This window comes from Fukomys damarensis, unplaced genomic scaffold (genome assembly GCF_012274545.1).
Source record: "Fukomys damarensis isolate Sample0158 unplaced genomic scaffold, DMR_v1.0_HiC HiC_scaffold_12, whole genome shotgun sequence".
NCBI classification, from domain to species: Eukaryota; Metazoa; Chordata; class Mammalia; order Rodentia; family Bathyergidae; genus Fukomys; species Fukomys damarensis.
The window spans coordinates 53,272,739-53,293,683 of NW_022900924.1; the positions used below are offsets into that span (position 1 = coordinate 53,272,739).

The 20,945-nt window shown below is 53.0% G+C and overlaps 2 protein-coding genes across 3 annotated transcripts in view; both read right to left on the reverse strand.

Moving 5' to 3' along the window:
* Nucleotides 1-681: 681 nt before the first annotated feature.
* Nucleotides 682-10,208, reverse strand: Abcf3 (ATP binding cassette subfamily F member 3). Its single transcript, XM_010624269.3, has 21 exons — nucleotides 10,065-10,208; nucleotides 9,691-9,838; nucleotides 9,510-9,589; nucleotides 8,927-8,973; nucleotides 8,631-8,728; nucleotides 8,411-8,533; nucleotides 7,977-8,243; nucleotides 7,635-7,715; nucleotides 7,486-7,545; nucleotides 7,328-7,384; nucleotides 7,226-7,248; nucleotides 7,065-7,120; nucleotides 6,770-6,970; nucleotides 6,602-6,678; nucleotides 3,629-3,673; nucleotides 3,423-3,555; nucleotides 2,830-2,918; nucleotides 2,649-2,740; nucleotides 2,412-2,544; nucleotides 2,232-2,319; nucleotides 682-2,141 (listed from the first exon to the last, which is right to left on the reverse strand). Exons 1-21 carry the CDS (start codon nucleotides 10,135-10,137, stop codon nucleotides 1,983-1,985), a joined length of 2,130 nt encoding a protein of 709 aa, XP_010622571.1. The 5' UTR covers nucleotides 10,138-10,208; the 3' UTR covers nucleotides 682-1,982.
* A 2,191-nt stretch (nucleotides 10,209-12,399) lies between these two features.
* The window catches only part of Ap2m1 (adaptor related protein complex 2 subunit mu 1), a 9,002-nt gene continuing 456 nt past the window's right edge, over nucleotides 12,400-20,945 (reverse strand). The window contains exons 2-13 of one of the 2 annotated variants that reach the window (XM_033762606.1): nucleotides 19,155-19,271; nucleotides 17,970-17,975; nucleotides 17,072-17,337; nucleotides 16,208-16,290; nucleotides 15,825-15,830; nucleotides 15,494-15,629; nucleotides 15,257-15,398; nucleotides 14,647-14,766; nucleotides 14,410-14,545; nucleotides 14,217-14,314; nucleotides 13,654-13,765; nucleotides 12,400-13,005 (exon numbers count right to left, since the gene is read on the reverse strand). In XM_033762606.1, the coding sequence (XP_033618497.1) occupies nucleotides 12,871-13,005; nucleotides 13,654-13,765; nucleotides 14,217-14,314; nucleotides 14,410-14,545; nucleotides 14,647-14,766; nucleotides 15,257-15,398; nucleotides 15,494-15,629; nucleotides 15,825-15,830; nucleotides 16,208-16,290; nucleotides 17,072-17,337; nucleotides 17,970-17,975; nucleotides 19,155-19,228 (1,314 nt within the window). In that variant the 5' untranslated portion in view covers nucleotides 19,229-19,271 and the 3' untranslated portion in view covers nucleotides 12,400-12,870. The remainder of the gene's footprint in view (nucleotides 13,006-13,653; nucleotides 13,766-14,216; nucleotides 14,315-14,409; nucleotides 14,546-14,646; nucleotides 14,767-15,256; nucleotides 15,399-15,493; nucleotides 15,630-15,824; nucleotides 15,831-16,207; nucleotides 16,291-17,071; nucleotides 17,338-17,969; nucleotides 17,976-19,154; nucleotides 19,272-20,945) is intronic. The other variant, XM_010624270.3, reaches the window with a different exon arrangement.

Below are 20,945 nucleotides of genomic sequence, written 5' to 3' on the forward strand. Positions count from 1 at the left end.
TTAGCAGGAAAGGGCCACGTAACACAGCACCACGGACTCCACCGGGCAGGCTGAAAGTGGTTCCTGGTGGCTCAGGAAGCAATGGTAGCACAGTTGCTGACAGGGGCTTCTGGCCAACCTGGAGCTGGCCTGGCCAAGGGCTTCTGCCTGCCCGAAAGTCCTGACCTCCCTCTGCTGGCCTGGGGAGATTCAGATACCTTCAGGAGACAGGCTGGGCCTACAGATCCCTAAATTGTTCCTTGGCATGTGACGTTACCATGAGATTTGGACCTGCAGAACCACTGGCTAGTTTTCCCATTGCAGCCCAGCTGTGTCAGGCTGGAAGGCAGCCTGTGGGGCTTCCACAGCCTGGCTGCAGGGTTTCAGATGAACTCCTCTCAGTTCCACCCCCACCAGCTAAGCTTCCTTTTCACTTTTTTGTTTCATTTCGAAGTGCAGGCCATCTTTAAGGTTACAGTTCCTGCAAAGCAAGGTGGTATACAGCTGCAGTCTTAGCTACTCAGGAAGCTGAGGCAGGAGAATCTCCTCCTAAGGCCAGCTTGGGTAACTTACTGAGATCCTGTCTCAATTGGGGGGGGGGGGGTTCTAGGGATTAAACTCGGAACCTTGTGCTTTTTGTTTTGTTTTTCTTTTTGAGACAGGGTCTCACTATGTAGTTGTGACTGATCTGGAGCTCACTATGTAGCCCAGGCTGGTCTTGAACTCACAGTGATCCTCCTGCCTCAGCCTCACAAGTGCTGGGATCACGCACAGGGCCCACGGCGGTGGGAACGGCTAGGCCGAGAGCACCCGCAGGAAGGCTGAGGGGGGACATGACCGGAGGCTTGGCCACAGCAGCACCAGACCTGCTCTGTGGGCAACAGGGGCCCCGTCTTTTCCCTCTGCCATCCCTGAACACGCTTTTCTCCTCAGTTCCTCAGTTGAGCTTTGTGACTGGAATCTCCAAGGGGCTGGCGAGTTGCTTCTGACTCTGCTCCCTCCACTGCCATGACAGGAGACAGCAACTAAATCCTCCAGAGGTAACATTTACAAATCATACTGGTAAAACGTGCCTCCCTGCCTTTTCTTTTCAGAGACAGGGTCTCATGATGCTGCTCAGGCTGGCCCCGAGCAACCACCTCCCAAGCAGCTGGGAGTACAAGAGCGTACCACTGCTCCCGGCTTCCTCTCCTAAGAGGCTTAATCTGAAAACACAGGGTCCTATTTCTTCTCATTAGACTGTTCTCAATGCCCCTCTTCCCATGCCTAGTGCTTACAGGAAACATAAATGTGAAACCGTTCAAGCAAAACAGGAATGAAGATGACTTCTCTCGTGTCCTGAGAGTCCAGAGGAGGGTGTGGGGGAGTCTGGGTCAGACACCCCCGGAGAAAATGGGCAGCCACGTGTGAGGCCCGACCCCAGAATCAGTTCACACTCAGAAGCTGTAGGGGCTGACAGCAGAGCACGACCTGTCAGCCTAGGCCAGGGCCATCGCGGACTGTCGCTATCACTGAGACTCTACCAGGCTCGCTGTGGCTGGCCTAGGCCAAGCCCGGGCTGGGCTAAGCATCGTGGCGATGCAGAGCTGCTGCCCTCCACTGGCTCTGCCCACCCAGCGCAGGCCGCAGATATCTTTGTGCCCAGGCCAGGGAGGCACCGCTGCTCCCGCAGGGAAACAAATGCCCAGCAGAGCCCGCACCTCAGCAGGCAGCCGCTGGCCAGGGAGCATCCGGAGCAGGTAGATGAAGAAGTTTAATTTACATAGCAGCCACGTGGGGCCCAGCTGGGCTGGGTGGGGCCAAGCAGACTCTGAAACCCCACAAGGTTCCTCCACTCCTTCCCCTGGGACACAGTCTTCACAGACCCTCGGATGGGGGCCCTAATGTGCACAAGACGCTCCAGTTGGACGGAGGAGAGAGATCTGGGCAGAAGGCTGTCCCACGCTGGGGAAGGCCATGGCCGTATGGCGTTCCAGGCACAGTCCGCACAGCCCATTAGAGGCCTAGAGAAAGCCCTCTCGGCGGAACTGCTCCTGGAGGAGGGCGCGGTACTGGTCAAAGCCCCCCTCCACCCGCGTGACACTGCCTCCTTCGCACACCCACAGCTCGCGGCACACCAGCTGGATGAAACGCTCGTCGTGGGACACCAGGATCACGCCGCCCTGAGAGACAGGAGAGCGGGAGCTGTCCGGGCCTGCGGGGCACCGAGGCCAGGGAGGAGCAGGCCGGAGCAGGGCAGGGAGGACACTCACTCTGAAAGTGTTGAGTGCGCGGCCCAGGGCCTCGATTGTCTCCATGTCCAGGTGGTTCGTGGGCTCGTCCAGGATGTAGAAGTTGGGGCTGGAAGGCAGCAGGTGGGCATGGATGGGAGGAGGGCACAGACGGGAACGGAGCTCTTTGGTACAAAGGTGACAGGGCAGTCGGGGACTCACCAGGGCATGGTCATCTGAGCAAAAGCCACCCGGCTCTTCTGGCCTCCAGACAAGCTGGCAACAGGCCGCATGGCCAGCTCCCCCGAGACCCCGTAGCGGCCCAGCTGGTGGCGATACTCCTCCTCCGGCCGCCCTGCGAAGGTGCTAGCGTCACGGTGCCCCAAGTCCCACCCCGGGACTGGCTACTCCACGCCGACCCCGGCAAGGGTTCCTGCTCCAGCCGTGTCCCTCACACACCTGGGAACTTGCGTGCCAGCAGCTCCACAGCGCTGACGTTCAGATCCAGCTGCTCCACGTGGTGCTGGCTGAAGTAGCCGATCTTCAGATTCCTGCAGGAGGAGCAGAGCAGAGCAGAGCAGGAGTGGAGGCAGGGCTGGGGACATGGGCGTGCGGGAGCATGCGGTGGCCGGCGCCTCACCTGTGGGCATGTCTGATGCCGCGGATGGGCACCAGGTCCCCCATGAGCAGCTTCAGCATGGTGGACTTCCCAGTCCCATTCTCCCCAACCTGCAAGAAGCGTGAGAACGGTAAGGGGCGTGCGCGCGCGGAGGACGGAGGGACAGACCGACCGCCGAAAACATGCCTAGGCAGCTGTGCAGATGAGCGAGCTAGAGACGCCCAGGGGCCAAGTGCTGTGGACTGACCTGTGCCCGTTACCAGTAAGGCAGACGTTCCCTCCCTTTTAAGGAAGAAGAAAGCGCTCGGTAACCCGCCAGGGGATGGTACAGCCACGACCTGAAGTCTCACCCTGAAACCAGGCTCCTGCCTCAACGCCGCGTAGCTGATAACTCAGAACCGTGCCCAGTAAGGTTAAAGTGCTGCTCTAGAATCTACAAAGTGCCCTCGGCAGGCTCCTCCTCTCTGAGGGTGGTCCTGTGGGCCCAGAGGACAGGCAGGGCGGTGTCAGGGCAGCACTCCCTCTCTGGCCAGCTCTTGTTCCCGGGCCCCTCTTCCTCCTAGGCCCCAGCATCAGCCCAAGCCACACCCAGGACACACACACAGCGACCATACCACGCATATGCGAGACTCCAGGTCAGCAGAGACCGACAGGCGACTGAAGATGATGTGCTCAGGGTCGTAGTGGAAGTCCACCTCATCCAGCTGCAGGACAGGCGGTGAGAACTTCTCAAACCCATCCGGGAACCTGCGGGAAGCAGTGCGGACGTCTGGGCGTGGCCAGAATAGGCCCCACCCCCAGCGCCGGCTCAGCACTTTACCTTATCACCACCTCCAATTCCTTGTCCACGGGCTTCAACTCCGGTCTGCAGGGAGAGATGGGGCAGACCGGGTTTATGACTGAAAAACTGATGGCCAGCCGGGTGCGTGCCCAGTGGTAGTGCCCTTGTTAGCATATGTGAGGCCGTAGGTTCCATCCCCAGCATCCCAACCAATAATCCTCTTGTGCAAGTAATATAAGCTGAGAGAGAAGACTTAGAAAAGGCTCGTGCTCCTCCTACACCGTTACTATTACCCTAAGAGTACACTGTTTTAATTTACTATCTGCTGAAAAAGAGAATCACACATCTCTTATAGCATCTTAAAGCTTTTATTCGAAAACAGAAATCCAAAGACTTTTATCGTTTATTTATGCAGTGCTGAGGATGGAGGCCAGGGCCTTGTGCATGCCAGCCAGGTGCTCTCCTGCTGAGCTACATCCCCAGCCCTTCTGTGTGTGTGGCTTTTCACCTTTAGCTAATACACTGATTTTGCTATGTCACAGAGTTCTAAGCCGTGTGAAGTCACATCCTGCCCAGGACTCCTAGAAAGGCTGCTTCAACTAAACCCCAACGTGCAGTATCCCTAGCCACTAAGGGAACGCTAACTAAGTGAAGTGACAAGGTCTCACTGAGTATGAGCAGGACATGGTAGAGCACACCTGTAACCCCAGCATCTGGGAGGCTGAGGCAGGAGGACTGCGTGAGTTCGAGGCCAGCCTGGGCTACATAATGAGTCCAAGGCCAGCCTGGACAACACAGCAAGTCCTCATCTCCAAAAAGAAAAAAAAGTCTCACTGTGACTACTTCACACTCAAACAGGACAGCTAAAACAAATATATGGAGAAATTACAACTCTATACAGTGCTCAGAGGGAAATAAAATAGTGCTTTTACTTTTAAAAAGTAATTTGGCAGAACCTCAAAAAGTTAAATATGAAATTGCCATATATGTCAGCAAATCCACTCTTAGGTGTGCACCCAGATGAAATGAAAACATATGCCCACTCCAAAACCTGCACACAAACGTACAGCTTTTTTGGAGACAGGGTCTAGCTTCGTAGTTCAGGCTGGCCTTGTGGCCGAGTGCTGGGATTACAGTGTGCGCCACTATGCCTGGCAAGAGCATTTTTCTTAACAACTAAATGGGAACAACCCGGGCTCATCACCTATGAATCAATAAACTAAATGCTGTACAGCCACACTCTGGAACAGAATACATACAGAAGTACTCATGCGTGCCACAAGGATGCCCCCAGGAATCACTAAGTAAAAGCCGCCACACACCAAGGATAGCACACTGCTGTTCCACTTCTACGAAAAGTCCACAGAAAGCAAATACAAAAAAGCATATTCTGCTCTCTGAGGAAGGGGAGTGCATCAAAGTAGGCTGCTAGCTGCCAGAGGAGACCTGGAATGTGGGGAGGGGCAAGAGGTGGCCTGCAAAATGCAGGAAGTAATGGCTGGGTGCCACAGTGCATACCCCATAATCCCAGCGCTCTGGGAGGCAGAGGCAGGAGGATCAACCCAGACACTTTAATGAGATCCCGTCTCAAAATAATAAGTAAAGGGCCTGTAATCCCAGCACTCGGGAGGCTGAGGCTGGAGGATCGCTGTTGAGTTCAAGAGCAGCCTGGGCTACACAGTGAGTTCCAGGTCAGTCTCAACTACATAGTGAGACTCTCAAAAAACAAACAAGAAAAGAAAGAAAGAAAGAAAGAGAAGGAAGGAAGGGAGGGAGGGAGGGAGGGAGGAAGGGAGGGAGGGAGGAAGGAAGGAAGAAAAGAAAAGAAAAGAAAAGAAAAGAAAAGAAAAGAAAAGAAAAGAAAAGAAAAGAAAAGAAAAGAAAAGAAAAGAAAAGAAAAGAAAAGAAAAGAAAAGAAAAGAAAAGAAAAGAAAAGAAAAGAAAAGAAAAGAAAAGAAAAGAAAAGAAAAGAAAAGAAAAGAAAAGAAAAGAAAAGAAAAGAAAAGAAAAGAAAAGAAAAGAAAAGAAAAGAAAAGAAAAGAAAAGAAAAGAAAAGAAAAGAAAAGAAAAGAAAAGAAAAGAAAAGAAAAGAAAAGAAAAGAAAAGAAAAGAAAAGAAAAGAAAAGAAAAGAAAAGAAAAGAAAAGAAAAGAAAAGAAAAGAAAAGAAAAGAAAAGAAAAGAAAAGAAAAGAAAAGAAAAGAAAAGAAAAGAAAAGAAAAGAAAAGAAAAGAAAAGAAAAGAAAAGAAAAGAAAAGAAAAGAAAAGAAAAGAAAAGAAAAGAAAAGAAAAGAAAAGAAAAGAAAAGAAAAGAAAAGAAAAGAAAAGAAAAGAAAAGAAAAGAAAAGAAAAGAAAAGAAAAGAAAAGAAAAGAAAAGAAAAGAAAAGAAAAGAAAAGAAAAGAAAAGAAAAGACAGGCAGACTGGCAGGCTGGCACACAGGCAGGCCAGACCAGGTATGATGGCACATGCTTGTGATTCCAACACTTGGGAGTCTGAGGCAGGAGGGCTGCTATGAGTTCGATGCCAGCCTGAGCTACACAGCACAAGGATAGCATGAACTGCAAAGCAAGACCCTGTCTCAAAGAAAAAAAGGGGAGGGCAGTGATGTAGCTCAGTTGCGCGGTGCCTGCCTGGCGAGTGCAAGGTCCTGAGTTCAATCCCTGGTACCACATACACACAAAAAAAGACTTCCACAAAACATAAAGGTTGGGTTTGGTGATGCATGCCTGCAATCCCAGCACTTGGGAAGCTAAAGCAGGAGGATCATGAATTCAAGGCCAGCTTGGGCTCCACAATGAATTCAAGGCCAGCCTGAAGTACACAGCGAGACCTTGTCTCAAAAAAAAAGGGGTGGTAGGTTGGGGATGTAGCTCAGTGCAAAAGCCCTGGGTTTAATCCTCAGTATTGTCAAAAGGAGGGAAAGGGGAAAAGGGAAAGGGAGGAAAAGGGAAAAGGAAAGGAAAGAAGACAGAGAACAGGAGGAGTCGCAGCCTGACCAAGGGCTCTACTCACAGCTTCTCTAGCATCTTGAGTTTACTCTGCACTTGAGAGGCCCTGTTGGCATTGTAGCGGAAGCGGTCGATGAAAACCTGTGGGAGGAGGGCAGGTGTTGGTCAGGCTCCAGCAGCACCCCAGCTCCCACACCCACGGACTGGACCCATGGCCCCGCCTGCCCCACACCTGGATGTGCTGGCGATATTGCTGCTGTGCCTCGTACTCGCGCTGCTGATTGAGTAGCCGCTCCTGCTTGCTCTTGATGAAGGTCTCAAAGTCTCCCCGGTAACCGTCCAACCGCTGGCTGTGCAGGTGGATGATGTCGGTGGTGATGGCATTCAGGAAGTTGCGGTCGTGAGAGACGACTAGGATCGTGGAGGGCCATGTCTGAGGGGTCACAGGATGGGAGTCAGCCCCCAGGCCAAGGATCTTGGAGGCTGGCTTTCCCGAAACTCAGTCCAAAGCCTTTCCTTTAACTTACCTGTAGGTAATTCTCCAGCCACAGGATGGCCCTGATATCCAGCATGTTTGTGGGTTCTGGAAGTGGGGGAGCTCGTGTTTGGGACTGAAGAGCCGGAGAACTTGGAAGAATACTATACCCCCTTCAGCCCCTTCGAGCCAGGGTGCCCACTTCAAACTCACCATCTAACAGCAGAAGGTCTGGCCTACAAGAAAGAACACGGGACTTAGGCCAGGCTCAAGGTCGTGTTCCAAGGGCTCCCTACAGAGGCCCAGGACGCTCACCTAGCAAACAGGGCCCGGGCCAAGGCCAGTCTCATCCTCCAGCCTCCTGAGAACTCCCTATAGACAGACAGACAGACCACATCAGGGGTGGGTGTTCACCAGGGGAAACAAGAGCAGAGTCTGAGTGTTCAGAGCCGAGACAGGCCAGGGCGACTCACCGGGTGGGCTGCTGCTGCATTTTAGGGGTAAAGCCAAGCCCAGCAAGAATGACTGATGCCCTAAGAGTGAAGAATCAAAGGATCTAGTTGGGACAGTTTATAGGATGCAAAAGGGGAAATCTGACAAAAGGCAGGAAAACCTAAAATACCTGGCAGGTGCCTTGTCAGCTTCAATCTCCTCCAACTTAGCGTAGATTTCCGCCAGCTGTGTAGCTTCTGAGCCCTCTACCCTGGGAAGGAGAAAGAGCACCCAGGCTAAGTGGACGCCTATACCCCATAAAGATAAGAAGCAGGCCTCTGGCGGCGTGTTGCCAGGACAAGAACAGAACACAGGAAAGCCTTGCCCAAGGAGCAAGGGCAAAGGGCACTCTGCTGACTGCTAGGGTGGCCGTGTGAATCATGCACTGCGAAAGCATGACGGGCACTCAGTGAAGGACACTGGTAGGCATTCCCCAGCCTGGAGCCTGGAGCCTGGAGCCCGGAGCCCGCACCTGCCCGCAGCAATCTGGGCACTGAGCTTCCGCTCCCGCTGCAGCAGGTCCTCTCGCACGGTGTCACTCTCTAGCACGCTCTGCAGGGCAAGAGTGTCATCCCCGGCAACTTCCTGCTCCACATGCAGCAGGGAGATGTGGGCTGGAACCCGCAGGCTCCGGGTGGCCAGCATCTTCAGCAGGGTTGTCTTCCCCAGCCCATTCCGTCCTACTAGCCCGTAGCGGCGGCCCCAGGCCAGGTTCACATCTGCTCCAGCCAGCAGTACCCTGCAGGAGTGGCAGAAAGGAGACCAAGGGAGCACTGGAAACAGGACCACAGCAAGCTTAACAAAAGAATCCTAACATTGTTTTTATCCCCAAATTGTTTTCTCTCTCCAAATTCTCCCTTAACTGGAAAGAGAAAAAGCCACGGCCCCCCTATGTCATTCCCTCACCTATCACCAAAAGACACATCAAAGTTCTCAATTCGCACATCATAGGACTTGTTCTTGCCAGAAGATTCTAATCGACTCTCCTTTCTGCTACCTGCCTGGCTGGCTGATGCCTCTTCCAGGACTCTGAAAGGGAGAAATGGACAGATTTTAGTGCTCCCACACCCTTCTCTCCTGGCAGCGACCGCCCTGTTCTCTGCTGAACTGTTCTTCCTGAACTCACAAAGGGTTGCTGGTCTTCAGCGTGTCCTTCTCTGAGCGCTTCTCCTGTTTGGCTTTCAGTCGCGCCTCGGCCTTCTCCAACTTCTTTGCGTTCACTGTCTAAGTGAATTCCAAACACAACCACTCACTCTAGACTGTAGGCTCAGAGAAAACAACTCAAGTAAACCCTCACCTCTTATCCGTGCCGAATAGATTCAGAAGTTCAGGGAGAGACACAAACCAGCAATCCCCTCCTCCCCAAAGATACTCCAACCCCCACTACAGATACACTCTCCTCCCTCTCTCCCTTCTCCTCACCGAGGACTGGTCCCTCTTCAGCAGGCCCGGAAGTTTTATGTCACAGTCTGCATAAAAAAAAAAAAGTCACCTTCTCCCTGAGGAAAAGGAAACTAGTATTTTGACTAATAAGAACCAAGCACATAGACATTCTAAAGTAAGTATTACAATCCTGGGGATTGTAATCTTGACCCCCCCAAATCCCCTCACATATAAGGATAGAGAAAAGGCACATAGACTTTTTTTTTTTTGGTTCGGGGAATTGAACTCAGGACCTTGAGCTTGCCAGGCAGGTGCAGCGCCACTGAGTCACATCCCCGGCTCTCACAAACAACTCTTGCAAATTGCAAACTAGGGGATGGGTGGTGGGTGGGTGTTAAGCTAAGTCTGACCATTTTCAAAGCCCATCCTTATGCTTCCTACTGTAATACTCAAGAAGTCGAAAAACCCTCCATCTTTCTTCCCTTCGTTATAGGCTCTTTGCTCTCCTAAACATGCCACCTGGCTCCTACAACCCTTGTCCCGAGCTGCAGGGGCAGGTGACTGGGCGAGGACGCTGAGGAATGGACTTAGGGCAGCTAGTTCAACGTCCGCTCACTCTTACCATAGTTCTCCGCTATCTTTGACAACTGGATGGGGGCGTCCAGAAGAACCTGGCTGTGTCCCTGGCTCTGTGGCTCAGCCCTACGTGGGTAGGGATAGAAACCGCAGTTAGGACCCGAGGGGAAAGGTCCTCGACCATCACACTTTCTGCCCCACCATCGGCCTCTACTCCCGGCGCGTACAGGCGCAGAGTGTTGTACATGCGCTGGCACACGGCCCTGATGCTCGCGTCATCCTTGCTGTCCCCGGACACCTCCTGCAACAGTTCCCCCACGGCTTCCACCAGATCATCCACAGATTCGAAGTCCGCGCTGCCGCTGTGCAAGACGCCTGGGCCGGGAGTGTCAGGACGAGGAAGATACCCGTTAGGGCGGTCAAACAAGCACTTGCAGCGTCCGAACCGCGGCCCCAGCCCGAGCTCCAGACGTAACCGGCCCTCGAACAAGAGGTCACGCGGAGGAGAGGCCCGGCAGCGGTCCCCAGCACCGCGCTCTCTGACTCTTCCCACCCGACCTCCATTTCGGCCTCTGCAGCCCGTAGATTACGTTCGGCTCACCGGTCACGTAGTCGAAGACCTGTCCGTCAATTTCCGGGAACTCGCTCCGCAGGATTTCAGCGCAAGTCGCCATGTTCCAGTCAGGATCCCGTCCGCGCAGTCGCCGTGAGACTTCGGCCGAGACCCGCCCCCCGCTCCCCGCAGTGAAGCTCGCCCCTTCTCCAAAGCGCATGAGTAGCGGTGACGTAAGGAAAGCGCGGAACCGGCTAGGCCGGGTGAACGCGATTGGCCGAGCTAGGCGCAAGCGCGGATCAGTCTAGCCGGAGCCGCGCCCTCTGCGCCTGCGCGAATCCTGTTGGGAAGCAGGATAAGCTACAGGTGTGGTTCTCAGTGTCTCCTGGGAGGCGCAGATCGCGAGGCAAGGGGTTGGGGGGATGGCACTCTGTTTATCGGGGCGCGGGCGCGACGCCTTGGTGGTCCCGTGGCTGGTAGAGTACCGTTGGCTTTGTAGGGTTGTAGGCGCTCCCTCGAGGCCCGTTTGCAGCCCGCCGAGTGCTGTGCTGACTCACTGCAGCCCGCCCCGGGCTCAGGCCTGTGCTTCCGCTGGTTTTGTTCTGTTCCAGTTTCTGGTCTCAGCCCCCACCCCAAGCCACCAGGGCTGTGGTTTCACACTTTCATGACAGCCCACCAGCTACAGACCTGCTGCGAAAAGGCCATAAACCCAAATAGACATCGTGGCCTATGTATATTACCCGTCTACCCCCAAAGCTACTTCTCTACACCTCGAATTCCTGTGTCAGTAAAAGGTCTTTCCCCAAATGACGCTACTGCCTTATTACATGAATATTCTGCCAATTGGTTCTAAAATTGGCGTCTGTTACATTATTAAAATTACATTATTCTTGGGTTGGGATTTAACTCTGGTTTCACCGCCTGCTTCACAAGCACAAGGTCCCGAGTTTGATCCCTGGTACAAAAAAAAAAAGGTGATATAAAATTACATTATTCTTTCATCCTTTTGGATTAAGCATTGCCACAGCAAGGAACCAGTCCTGCTATTTAAAATTGATTATTTTGATACAGTCTTGCTAGGTAGCCTAGGCTGGCTTGTGATCCTCCTGCCTTAGCCTCCCAAGTGCTGGGATTGCAGGTGTGCGCCACCACAGTAGCTCTGGATATTTGAAGATTAAAAAGCTGTTGACCCTCTAGATCTAATAACATTCCACAGGAAATGCACATAAAGAGGACAATGTTAAGTGACTCCAGAGGAACGTGACCGTCAGATTCCGATGGGGAAACTACACAATTCCAGGAACTAAATTTTAAGAGCTGAAGGGAAAGGTATGAATTGTTAAGATGCATTAAGACACTCACAACGGACACTGTTTGGACGCAGGTTGCAGAAAACTGTAGGAGTTGGGATTAAGGGAACACACACTGGATGTGATGTTAAGAAACTGGCCCCAAGTTGATCGTGCTGAAGTGGGATGGTGGGACGTGGGCTTTCAGTTATTCTGCTTCTGGTTATGTTTGAACTTTTCTAACACGTTTGTCTTAAAGAGCTGAAACCAAGCAAGGGTAAATAGGAGAGGGCAAATCTGCTTTTATTTGACCCAGCGTAACTGCCTTCAGGGACTAGTTCATTACTACATTTTTGTCTACAGAGGTAGAAGTATCCACCAGAGGTTTTCTAAGCACCACGAGGAAAATAAAATCCTCCAAGACTGGAGGAAGCTTGGCTAAGTGGGAAAATAAACTGAGTTCAGCTTCTTAGGACGGCTGCATGACCAAACACCAAATGTAAACCTTGACTTAAGCTAACGGAAAACGACAGTGACCCTTGACTTACAGACTCAATTCTTTTGCAAGGGCTGGTTGTAACTCAAGTTGGTCAGCAAAGGCTCACAGCCTTCAAAGTCTCTCTCCTGTGTACAGGCAGATCTCAGCATCTTTAGAGATAGCAGCCCAGGATTTCTCAACCCCACACAGAAAAGGATTTGTCATGTTTCTTCCAGAACTCCTTAAGGGTTATCTGAGACTACCTGGAAGCACAAGCAGCCAGGATTTGGGTCCTAACTCTAGGCTTTGGTTGTAACTCAAGAGTCCACTGTACTCTTAGAGTGGGTTAAAGAATCTGCCCTCAGGAATGAGGGCTGGGTTGAGGCTGCTTGCGCTTGAGGCTGTTTTCTTAGAGGACCCAGGAGACCTGGATTACACTTCTGAGAAGGGATTGGATGGCCCAAGAGGGGCCTAACCGGGACAGGACAAGGGGAGAACTTGAACAGCTTTCATGATGGAAAATTCTACTCAAAGCAGGCCCCGTAAGAAAGTTTTGGGAAGGCATCCCATTGGTTTCCTGCGCCCACACCTTCCACGTCAACATTTAGCCAACAACTCCACTCTACAGAGTTTATTGGGTTTATAACTGGACGAAGTCACACGTGTACAAAATGAAGCTCACACTATCCCAAAGCAGAGTAGGGTCTGAGGACTGGGAATCTGTTACTGGCCTTTGGAGGGGGGCTCTGAGGTGAGAGGCAGCCAACCCTCCCGCTCCAGAGGTGTAGCCACAGGGGTGGGGAGGACAGGGGCCCACCTGGCTTTGGTCACAGAACTCAGAGCCTGGCACTGGGCCAGGACAGACGGACAGATGGAAGAGCAGGAGCCCCAGAAACCACCCTGCCAAGGAGCCCAGGGACTGCCCTGCCAGTCCCGCTTGCAATGTGGTTGGTCCAGACCTAGACTCAGGGGCTGGTGCAGAGGGAAGGCAGCAAAGCAGGATGGAGAAGACACTGATGCATGATGAGCCGGGGGTACCCGGACCGTGGAGGGTGGGTGGGAAGGTGGGCTAGCTGTCTCTGGGCAGCTAGCAGCGGGTTTCATAAATGCCACTGCGGCCAATGTAGCGCACCCATTTGATGACATCATGGTCGCTGTAGTTCAGCTTCGGTTCAAACACCTTCAAGTAGCGCACCTTGAGGCCAGAAGGCGCGAATGGCACCTGGGCAAGGGACAGCTCCAGTTAGGGATGTGACCTTCCTCCCACACTACTCTGCCCTATCTCAATCTACTGCAGGTGTTTGGACAGCAAGCATCCTGAAAGAAGCTGGGGAAGCAAGGGTGGTGGGGAGTCCTCTAAAAGGTTACCCGAAGAAGCAAGCATCTCCAAGAATAACTAGCAATTGTCCAGGATTTAAAGTCAGGCCTGCCTGTGATAACTTGAATCAGTTCCTTTAATCAGCAGGATGCAGCAACTAGAGCACTGTCTTAGAACATACTTATCCTGCTCAATATTATGGACTTGAAAAATAAGGTGGAGAAAATTACATGTCTAAATGCACAAGGCAAAGTCAGCTCTTTGCTCTGTCTGTAAGGAAGCTTGCTATCTTACCTGGCATTCTACCTAAATTTTTCCTTCAAACTGTTTTGTGGCAAGCCAAGAGAAGTCAAAGTCAAAGTGTTTCTCAGGGTGATCAGTAATTTATCTTAAGAAGCTTGACAGGAAAAGAAATGGGTCTATGAATTAAAGTCGCATCCCTATTCTAGGCCTCAGTGTCCTCATCTCTAAGGTACAGAGCTGATCTGAGCACTCACTCAAATCTTTCCCAGCATACCCTGCGCTGGTGCTAGGTCCCTCTTGTGGCCATACCTCAAAGTTCATGGAAATGGGGGGTCGAGCCCACTTCTTCTTGTCATTAGTGGGCAGAAGCTCAATCTCTGCACTGATCTGCGATTCCTTCATGCCTGCCATGCGCTTGATCCTGGAAAGACAGCAAGTGCCTGTGGTGCTTTGGAGGAATTTTGGGTTTTTTTTTTTTTGTTGTTGTTGTTGTTGTTTTGCCCATTTCAAGCAGGGATAGAGCCCAGGAGCTTAAGAGAGGTGCTAGCACAAGGAAAAATTGGTCAGGCCCCTGAAAACCACCTGCTGTAGAACCTCAGGTCTGGTACTCTGGGCCACAGTTTCTGCCTCAGTACACAGACAAGCTATCTGTTGGCCTGTGTCTGCTTCAGATACAGCGCAAGGGTGCGTGTGTGAGCCCCAGTGCAGGCAGGCATGTGCACATGTGCGCACACGCACATAAAGGCGGACACAGAAGCAGAAGCACACGTACACTCCTCCTCCTGCCCTCCAACCCGCACTAGGGGACAAAGGGTAAAGAAGGTACACTGCAACATCTGGAGCTCTGCCATGGCCCCTAAAGGAAAACTCACTTCCACACAATGGCGTTCTCGCTGGCCTTGTACTTGGCCTTCCCCTTCATGCAGATCACCTGCACTCCACTCGTGTTCAGTGGGGTTGGGATCCTCACCTAGGAGTGACACATGGGAGCTGTCAAGGCCTGACGCAAGCTGCCTTTATTCCTGGGGAGACATTCTTCCTCCTCCCCAACCTCCTCATCCTCACCTCAATCTTCTGGGCCAACAGTGAGGGCTTGAAGTTAGACTTGATCACTACCTTCACCTCCAATTTGGTGCGTCCTACTTCCCGCACGAGAGGGATCACCCGGAAAGGAAGGATGATGTCCTTGGTGGTACGATACCTTTGGGGGTGGAGAACAAGGTTGGCAATGTGGAGTGTGTCCCACTCCCTCTCCCTGCTCCCTGCCAGCAGCACCCCTGCCTCCTCACAGCCCAGAGGTACCTCATGAGCTCAAACTCCCCATCTGGTGGGATGAAGCTGATGCTGCGCTCCGAGTCGAACTTGCTGAGTCGCACACACTGGTGGAAGGTGCAGTCATCGATGGCAATTGATTGCTTCCCGCTGCAGGCAGAATCAGAAGACCACTCTTGGTTAGTACAGGAACGGCAGGCATCAAGCTGGGAGACCACCCCACCCCCAGCTGGCACTGTGGGCTATAGAAAGCTGCCAGAATTCAGCTGTCTGACGTGGAGATCGCTGCCCCCGAGTTCAAGGTGAGGGAGCTTTACAAGCCCATCATTCCTTGAGATTCCTGCTGCATGCTACTCGGATGTTCCTGGCTCACCAGACAGAAGCCATCAGCATGTACAGATGAGGCCGTGGTCCTAGAGACCAAACAATGAAGCTTGCTCTCCGAGGTCAGTGAGCAAGTAACAATGCCCTCTTCCCTCTCCTCGCTGACATCAAGTGCAACCAGCCAAGTACACACTTGGAAAAAGAATCTGCAGTTACTGTGGAAATGAAATCCAGAAGGAACCTATGTTTCCCCAGGCCCCAGTGAACACTCCAACGCCCACCCACTCTTTCCTTCTGGATCCCCTGAGTCAGGCACCTCTTGCTTGTTTCATCCGCTGTGCCTTTGCCCTGCTTCTCAATGACAATCTTGTCATTCATCCCGAACTTGCACTCGGGCATGCCACTCAGGTAGCTCTTCATCACAACCCGGCCCGACACATGGGCGCTCAGCACCTGCCCTGGTGACAGAAGAGATGAACAAGGAGCAGCTGGGTTAGGCGTGCAGGCCAGGGTCCTGCCCTGTCCCCCTCCAGCGTCATGGGAGGGCCCTCACCCTGTGGGGACATGAGCAGGTTCACACTCTCCAACACATCCAGGAAGAGCTCATTCCGGCGATACTTGATGCCCTCCCGCCGCCAGCCGATCTGCCCGGTCACCTGGCTGGTGATCTGGGACTGCTCTTCTTTTGTCTATGCGGGGGTGGAGACAAACAGCAACGACTTCACTCTTCTGCCCCTCCATCATCCTGTCTCTCCCACTCCACGCTCTCCCTTTTCCCTTCTAGTCCTCTCCCAGTGGCTCTTCCTTCCCACTCAGGCCCCATGGGGGCAGGGCCTGGAGAAAACAGCAAAGCCACAAGGGTAGAAGCAAAGAGAACAACTTACCTGATGCTGGAGACCAAAGGACCGATGAGGTTCCCACAGGAGACAGCAGGGGAGGCAGAAAAGGAGAAGACCATGAGGAGAAGATCATAAAGAAAGGGCCAAGTGCTCTTCTCCTGAGCAACAGGCAGGGCAGCCCACACCGCCTTCCCCAGTGTAGAGAAAACTGCTTAAGCTATGTTCCCGGTAGGAGATGCTGAATCAGCTGCTCCCGGGGTGGGAGGGCCACACGGGGAGAACAGGCCTTCAGTCATGGCTGGAGGCTCAAGCCAGCACTTCCTGTGGGGCAGGGGCTCGTGAGTCAGCTTGGACAAGGCCAGGGGCCAGCTGGATGAAGGGAGGTTGGGCTCTACCCTGCCTACAGACAGCCTGTAAAATTCAAGTACCTGACTCTTGATGCCTTGTTGGGTGATGAAGGTTTTCAGTGCACCTGTCTCTGAATTCTGGGGGTAGCCAAAGTCCAGGATCTCTGCAAAAGGAAGAGAACCATCAGGCTCTGAACAAAACTGAAGGCTCTTTTATTCTAATTTTTCCCCTGGCCTGGACATGTCTGGCCAGCACTGTGGGACTGTGGGATCTGCAGCAAGACCTCCAGCCTTGCAGCATTTACTCTGTGCTTTATTCCTCGTAGGAAAACATTTATTTTTCTCAAATAGAGAAATCTCAAAGAATCACATGGCAAATGAGCGAGGCTAAGAGATCCTGGGTCCTTGTTTTCTCTAGAAAACAGATGCTGGGATGGTGGAAAGACATACATCACAGAGGAATAAGAAAACAGTGCACCCAGGACCAGGGATTTAGCTCAGTGGCACCTCACCTGCCTGGCAAGTGCAGGGTCTTGAGTTTGATTCTCCATACCAAAAAATACCCCACCAAAAAACAACAGCGCACCCAAAGGGCCCATGAGCTCCACACAGACTCTGAAATTGCTGCTGAGCTGGAAAACCAAAGGACAGTAAACGAATCATGTCACAAGGCACAAAAAGGGATGAATACTGGATATTCAGTTACCAAACCCCAGAGTCCGGTTCCCCAGGAAAGGCCAAAGCCTTCCTACACCTTACAGCTGGCCTATTTATACTGTGCTCCATTTCAGAACATCTTTGAGGTGCGGATGTGAACGGGCCTTCTCAGGAGCACAGAGACCCTAGCCCAAAGACTAGATACTCAGGAACAAAGCTCAGTGTGCACTAGAGCCACACCCAGTTAAGTTCACCCCCACCAAAGGCCTGCCACTCCGCCTGCCTCACCATCCAGCAGCTCGTATATGAGCACAAAGTTGTTCTTGATGTTCTCCTCGCTGATCTTGCCGAAGTAGGCAGCCATTACGTCACACATCTTGTAGAGGAATTCAAAGACCATAGCAGCGTTGACATTCTGCTTGGTGACAGCTGCCAGCCAGATGTTGGACCGCTTAACATGGAAGAAGCTGGTGCGAGCAATGTTGGTGACAGGGCTGCGCACCTGCTGCCGTGCATGGATAACATTGACCCGAAAGGCATCCACTGCATTCCTCCTGAGAGAAAAGGGTGCAGCGGCTGCTCAGCATCTGTGCAAACCTCATCCCCTGGGGATCAACCATAGATGCTAACAGCCCCATCCTCTGCTCTGCTGACATCTGACACACAGTCTAAAGCCAAGGCCTGAACTGCTAGGATGGGTCCCTTCTTGTGGCTCCCAGTGAGGGAACAGGAGGACCTGAGCCATAAGAAATAGGGAAGTCAAGTGGCAGTGACGGAAGGGCAGATGTAATCTCAATAATGTGAAACTCATCCATTTCCCAGCTATGCCCCCAGCAACCACCTCTCTGGCTTCCTAGTAAACTCCAGTGTGTGTGTGGAGACAGAGAGAGAGGAAAGGAGGGGAGGAAGAGAAAGAGAGACAGCCAGAGAGCTAGCTTGCTTCTTCTCCAGTCCTCCCACTAGAGAGCCCACTGGTAGGGAAGGCTGACTCCTCCAGAAGGTGGACAAAGCCCTAATTGACCAGGTAAGAAGTGCCAAGGGTTCTAGAGCTGTGCCATCCATTCTTGTCCAGGATTCAACTCCTGGGCAAGTTCAAGGGAGGAAGAAGGATGAAGGAAATCACCAACGGGTGAGGCAGGGCCCCCCACCCACCTGTACCTTGGCAGCAGCTTGATAGGCCGCTTACCTATTGCTACGTCAGCCAATGAGATGGGATGAGAGAAATGACGCCACCAAGAAGAGAGTGACAGCAAGGAGAGAGAGGGTTAGACACATGACACACACCAGGAAGGGCAGCACACACTGTGAGATGGAAGCAGACAAGCAGGGAAAGGGTGGTGAGCTCAGCAACACATGCACGGTGGCAGATCCCTGCGCTGGCTCACTCAGGACCACCCAGGGGAAGGGAACACCACAGGGTATAGCTAGCAAGGTTCAGGCAGGCCAGGCATTGCCACAGGTCTAGCTCAGCCACACCACCAACCAATGGACAAATAGCCACAGAGGCCAGGCCAAGCCAACCCATCAGCCAGGGAGCCAAGAAGCCGGGGGCACTGCAATTGGCCATCGTACTGATCTCAAGCTCTTTGAGGAAGAAAAACAGAAGCAGAGACCAGAGGAACCTAATCTTATTAGAGCTGCTGAGGCAAGGAGAGATTTCTCAGTCAGCAAAGAAAGACGACATGCAGGGTGGGGCAGAATGAGAAGGCCGTGGCTCTGTAAGATCTGAGGGATCTGGGAGATAGAGCTGTCCAGGTCTACTCAGAGGGGCCAGAAGGGCAGCGTGACCCCCCTGTCTTTCCGTCAGTGACGCAGGAGTGCCTCAAGCTTGCTCACAACCTCTCCTACAGGAGTGACCCAGAGGAACTGAAAATAGCAAAGTCAGCACCCTGCCTCCCGAGAAAGGGAGAGGGAGAGATTTGGCAGCCTGGAGAGGCTTTCAAGAGAATCCCGTGAAGGCCCTCAATATGAGAAGGCTTGAGCACAGGACTTAGATGGATTAGTACCTCCAGCCTGGCACTAACTCCACCCACTGGAGACAGATCTCCATCTCCTGAAAGGAGTAACCAACCTGCCTGGCAAAAGCACTCATCTCCAGCAGCCAGGCCTAATAACTATGGGACACAGGAGGCAGGAAGGACAGGAGCTCCTAAGGCTGTGGGACCCTGCCATTCCAGAGGTCCTGCCAGGCAGCCAGTGACTGGCTGCTAGGCCAATGCCACCAGTCCTAAAGGGAACCAGGCTATACTGGCTGAGGTTCCAGGATGCAGCAAGGGGTGTGGCAAAAGTCAAGCCTCTGCTGGAATAAAACCTGGTCCTGCATGCTGAGGCTGGGGCGATGGGGCACAGCTGGTTCAGCCAAGGGACTCACCCGATGTCATCTCGGTAGACCCGGGAGATGAGCACCTCCCCCTTATGATTATAGATGAATAAGCCTCCGATCATGGCGGCAGCTCAGTCTCCGAGGCCCATTGCTCTGGGAAGAGACCTAGGACAGGTGGGGGAAGCGAAGACTTCAGAAATCCTGTCAGTGTCCCCTGTGGCGTGGTGCAGGTCACTGGATCCAATCACCCCACCACCACCACAATCCTTTGGCAAGTGACCCTGCAGCCCTCTCAGGCAAGCCCCTCCCCTCAGCCAGGCTTCCAGTTCCTGTTTATCCCACACTAGATATAAGAAAGAGGACTTGGGCACAGGATTCTAAGGCCACTCCGATCCTCCCATTTCTGGGGCTGAGCCAGAGACTAACTCCCCTCCCACCCCCTCTTCACAGTGCTGAGTTAAGCAAGGATCCTTTCTGGCCCCCTCCTGTGCACACGCTTACTCAGACTCCAGCCAGTGAGTCATTGAGAAGGCCCGCCTGAGGCTGCAGGAACGAAGTGGCGGTAGGAATTACTCCAGCTGGCTCAGGCCTGGGGCCCCCGGGCACAACCTTTAGATCACCCAGTCTCTCAGTCTCCACTCCCCTTCTAGGAAGGCAAGCAGGGCCTGAATCTCCAGAAGTTTACACACTCGAGAAAGGGTATGCAGCTTTCAGGGCTGCAGGGAGAAAAGGGAGGCCTTGGGCCTTGACATGGACCCAGGGAGTGTGGCCTAAGCAGGTACATCTTTTCCAGGCAGTCAGATAAGCAAGGAAAGTAGCAGAAAAGCAAAGTCCCAGTGCTGGCAAACTACACTTCAGTGATCCAAACTGCTTACTATGGTTATTTCTGATCACCCCCTTTCAAAAAACTGGAGTGCAATAAATAAGGAAGGGTGTGTACGCAGGTTTGTGGAATTACTAGATCCTTCCTGCTGAAATTCTGATTCTGCAGCCAAGTAACTCATTCTGGCCCCAGTACTTCTAAGCAAGGGGAAGGGAGACTTTGATTCTAGATTCCCTGGATTAACCCTAGTATTAATTTCACAGGAGGTAGTTCAGGGGACTCTCAAGGAGGTGGAAACATTCTCATTCTTTATTTCCAAAGAAGCTGGGGGAAGAAATGTAAAATGGAGGTAAGAGTCGTGGGCAAAAACCAAGTTCTCGGGTGTCAAGTGGTAGGTAGCTCAGGGCCCAGCGAACAAGTGGGCCCTAGGCAGGAATGGAGCATTTTGTTAAGGGAAAAGACTGGCAGCCACAACCAGCAAGCAGCATCCTTAGCTCACAGCAACAAACAGAGCTGGTGGAAACCCCTAAGGAAAGAGGTTCCGGTGTGACAGAGGTCAGGGCTTTGACGAGGGAAAGCAGGGAGAGACAGGCGGTGGTAAATAAGGCAAAGTGGGGGACATGGGACCTGCTTTGGGGTTCAGGTGCACAGGCATGAGGTGGGGGCTCCTGGCCTGGGGAGGAGACGGTGTCACGGGGTGCGGGGGCTGTCACAGGTCAGAGAAGCGCCGCGGGGTGTCGCTGAACTGGGGGAAGGGGTGGCGCACGGGAAGGCCTGTCACTGTCCAAGGAGGCAGCACGAAGCCTGTCACCGTCACGGGAGATGGGGGAATTGTCCCTGCGCCCAGTAGGACGCGCCGAGGGCTGGGGGATGTCACGATCCCAGAGGGGGTGGTAGAGCGGCGTTTAGGCTCCGGGAGGATTCCGGTTGGTCTCGGCCTCACAGGAGGAGTCCGGCAGGTCACGGGGAGGGCGCCGTTCCCCTCCCGTCCCGCAACCGCGCCCCGGGGGCCCCCG

Bases quoted from the DNA above. Each gene is read 5' to 3' on its own strand.
- Abcf3 (XM_010624269.3), bottom strand. From the start codon at position 10,137: ATGGCGACTTGCGCTGAAATCCTGCGGAGCGAGTTCCCGGAAATTGAC. The intron at 7,121-7,225 runs GTGAGTTTGAAG...CCCCACTTCCAG, and splicing joins AGACCTTCTGCTGTTAGATG to AACCCACAAACATGCTGGAT. The intron at 2,741-2,829 runs GTGAGGCGCCGG...CTCCTCCTGCAG, and splicing joins GGCATCAGACATGCCCACAG to GAATCTGAAGATCGGCTACT.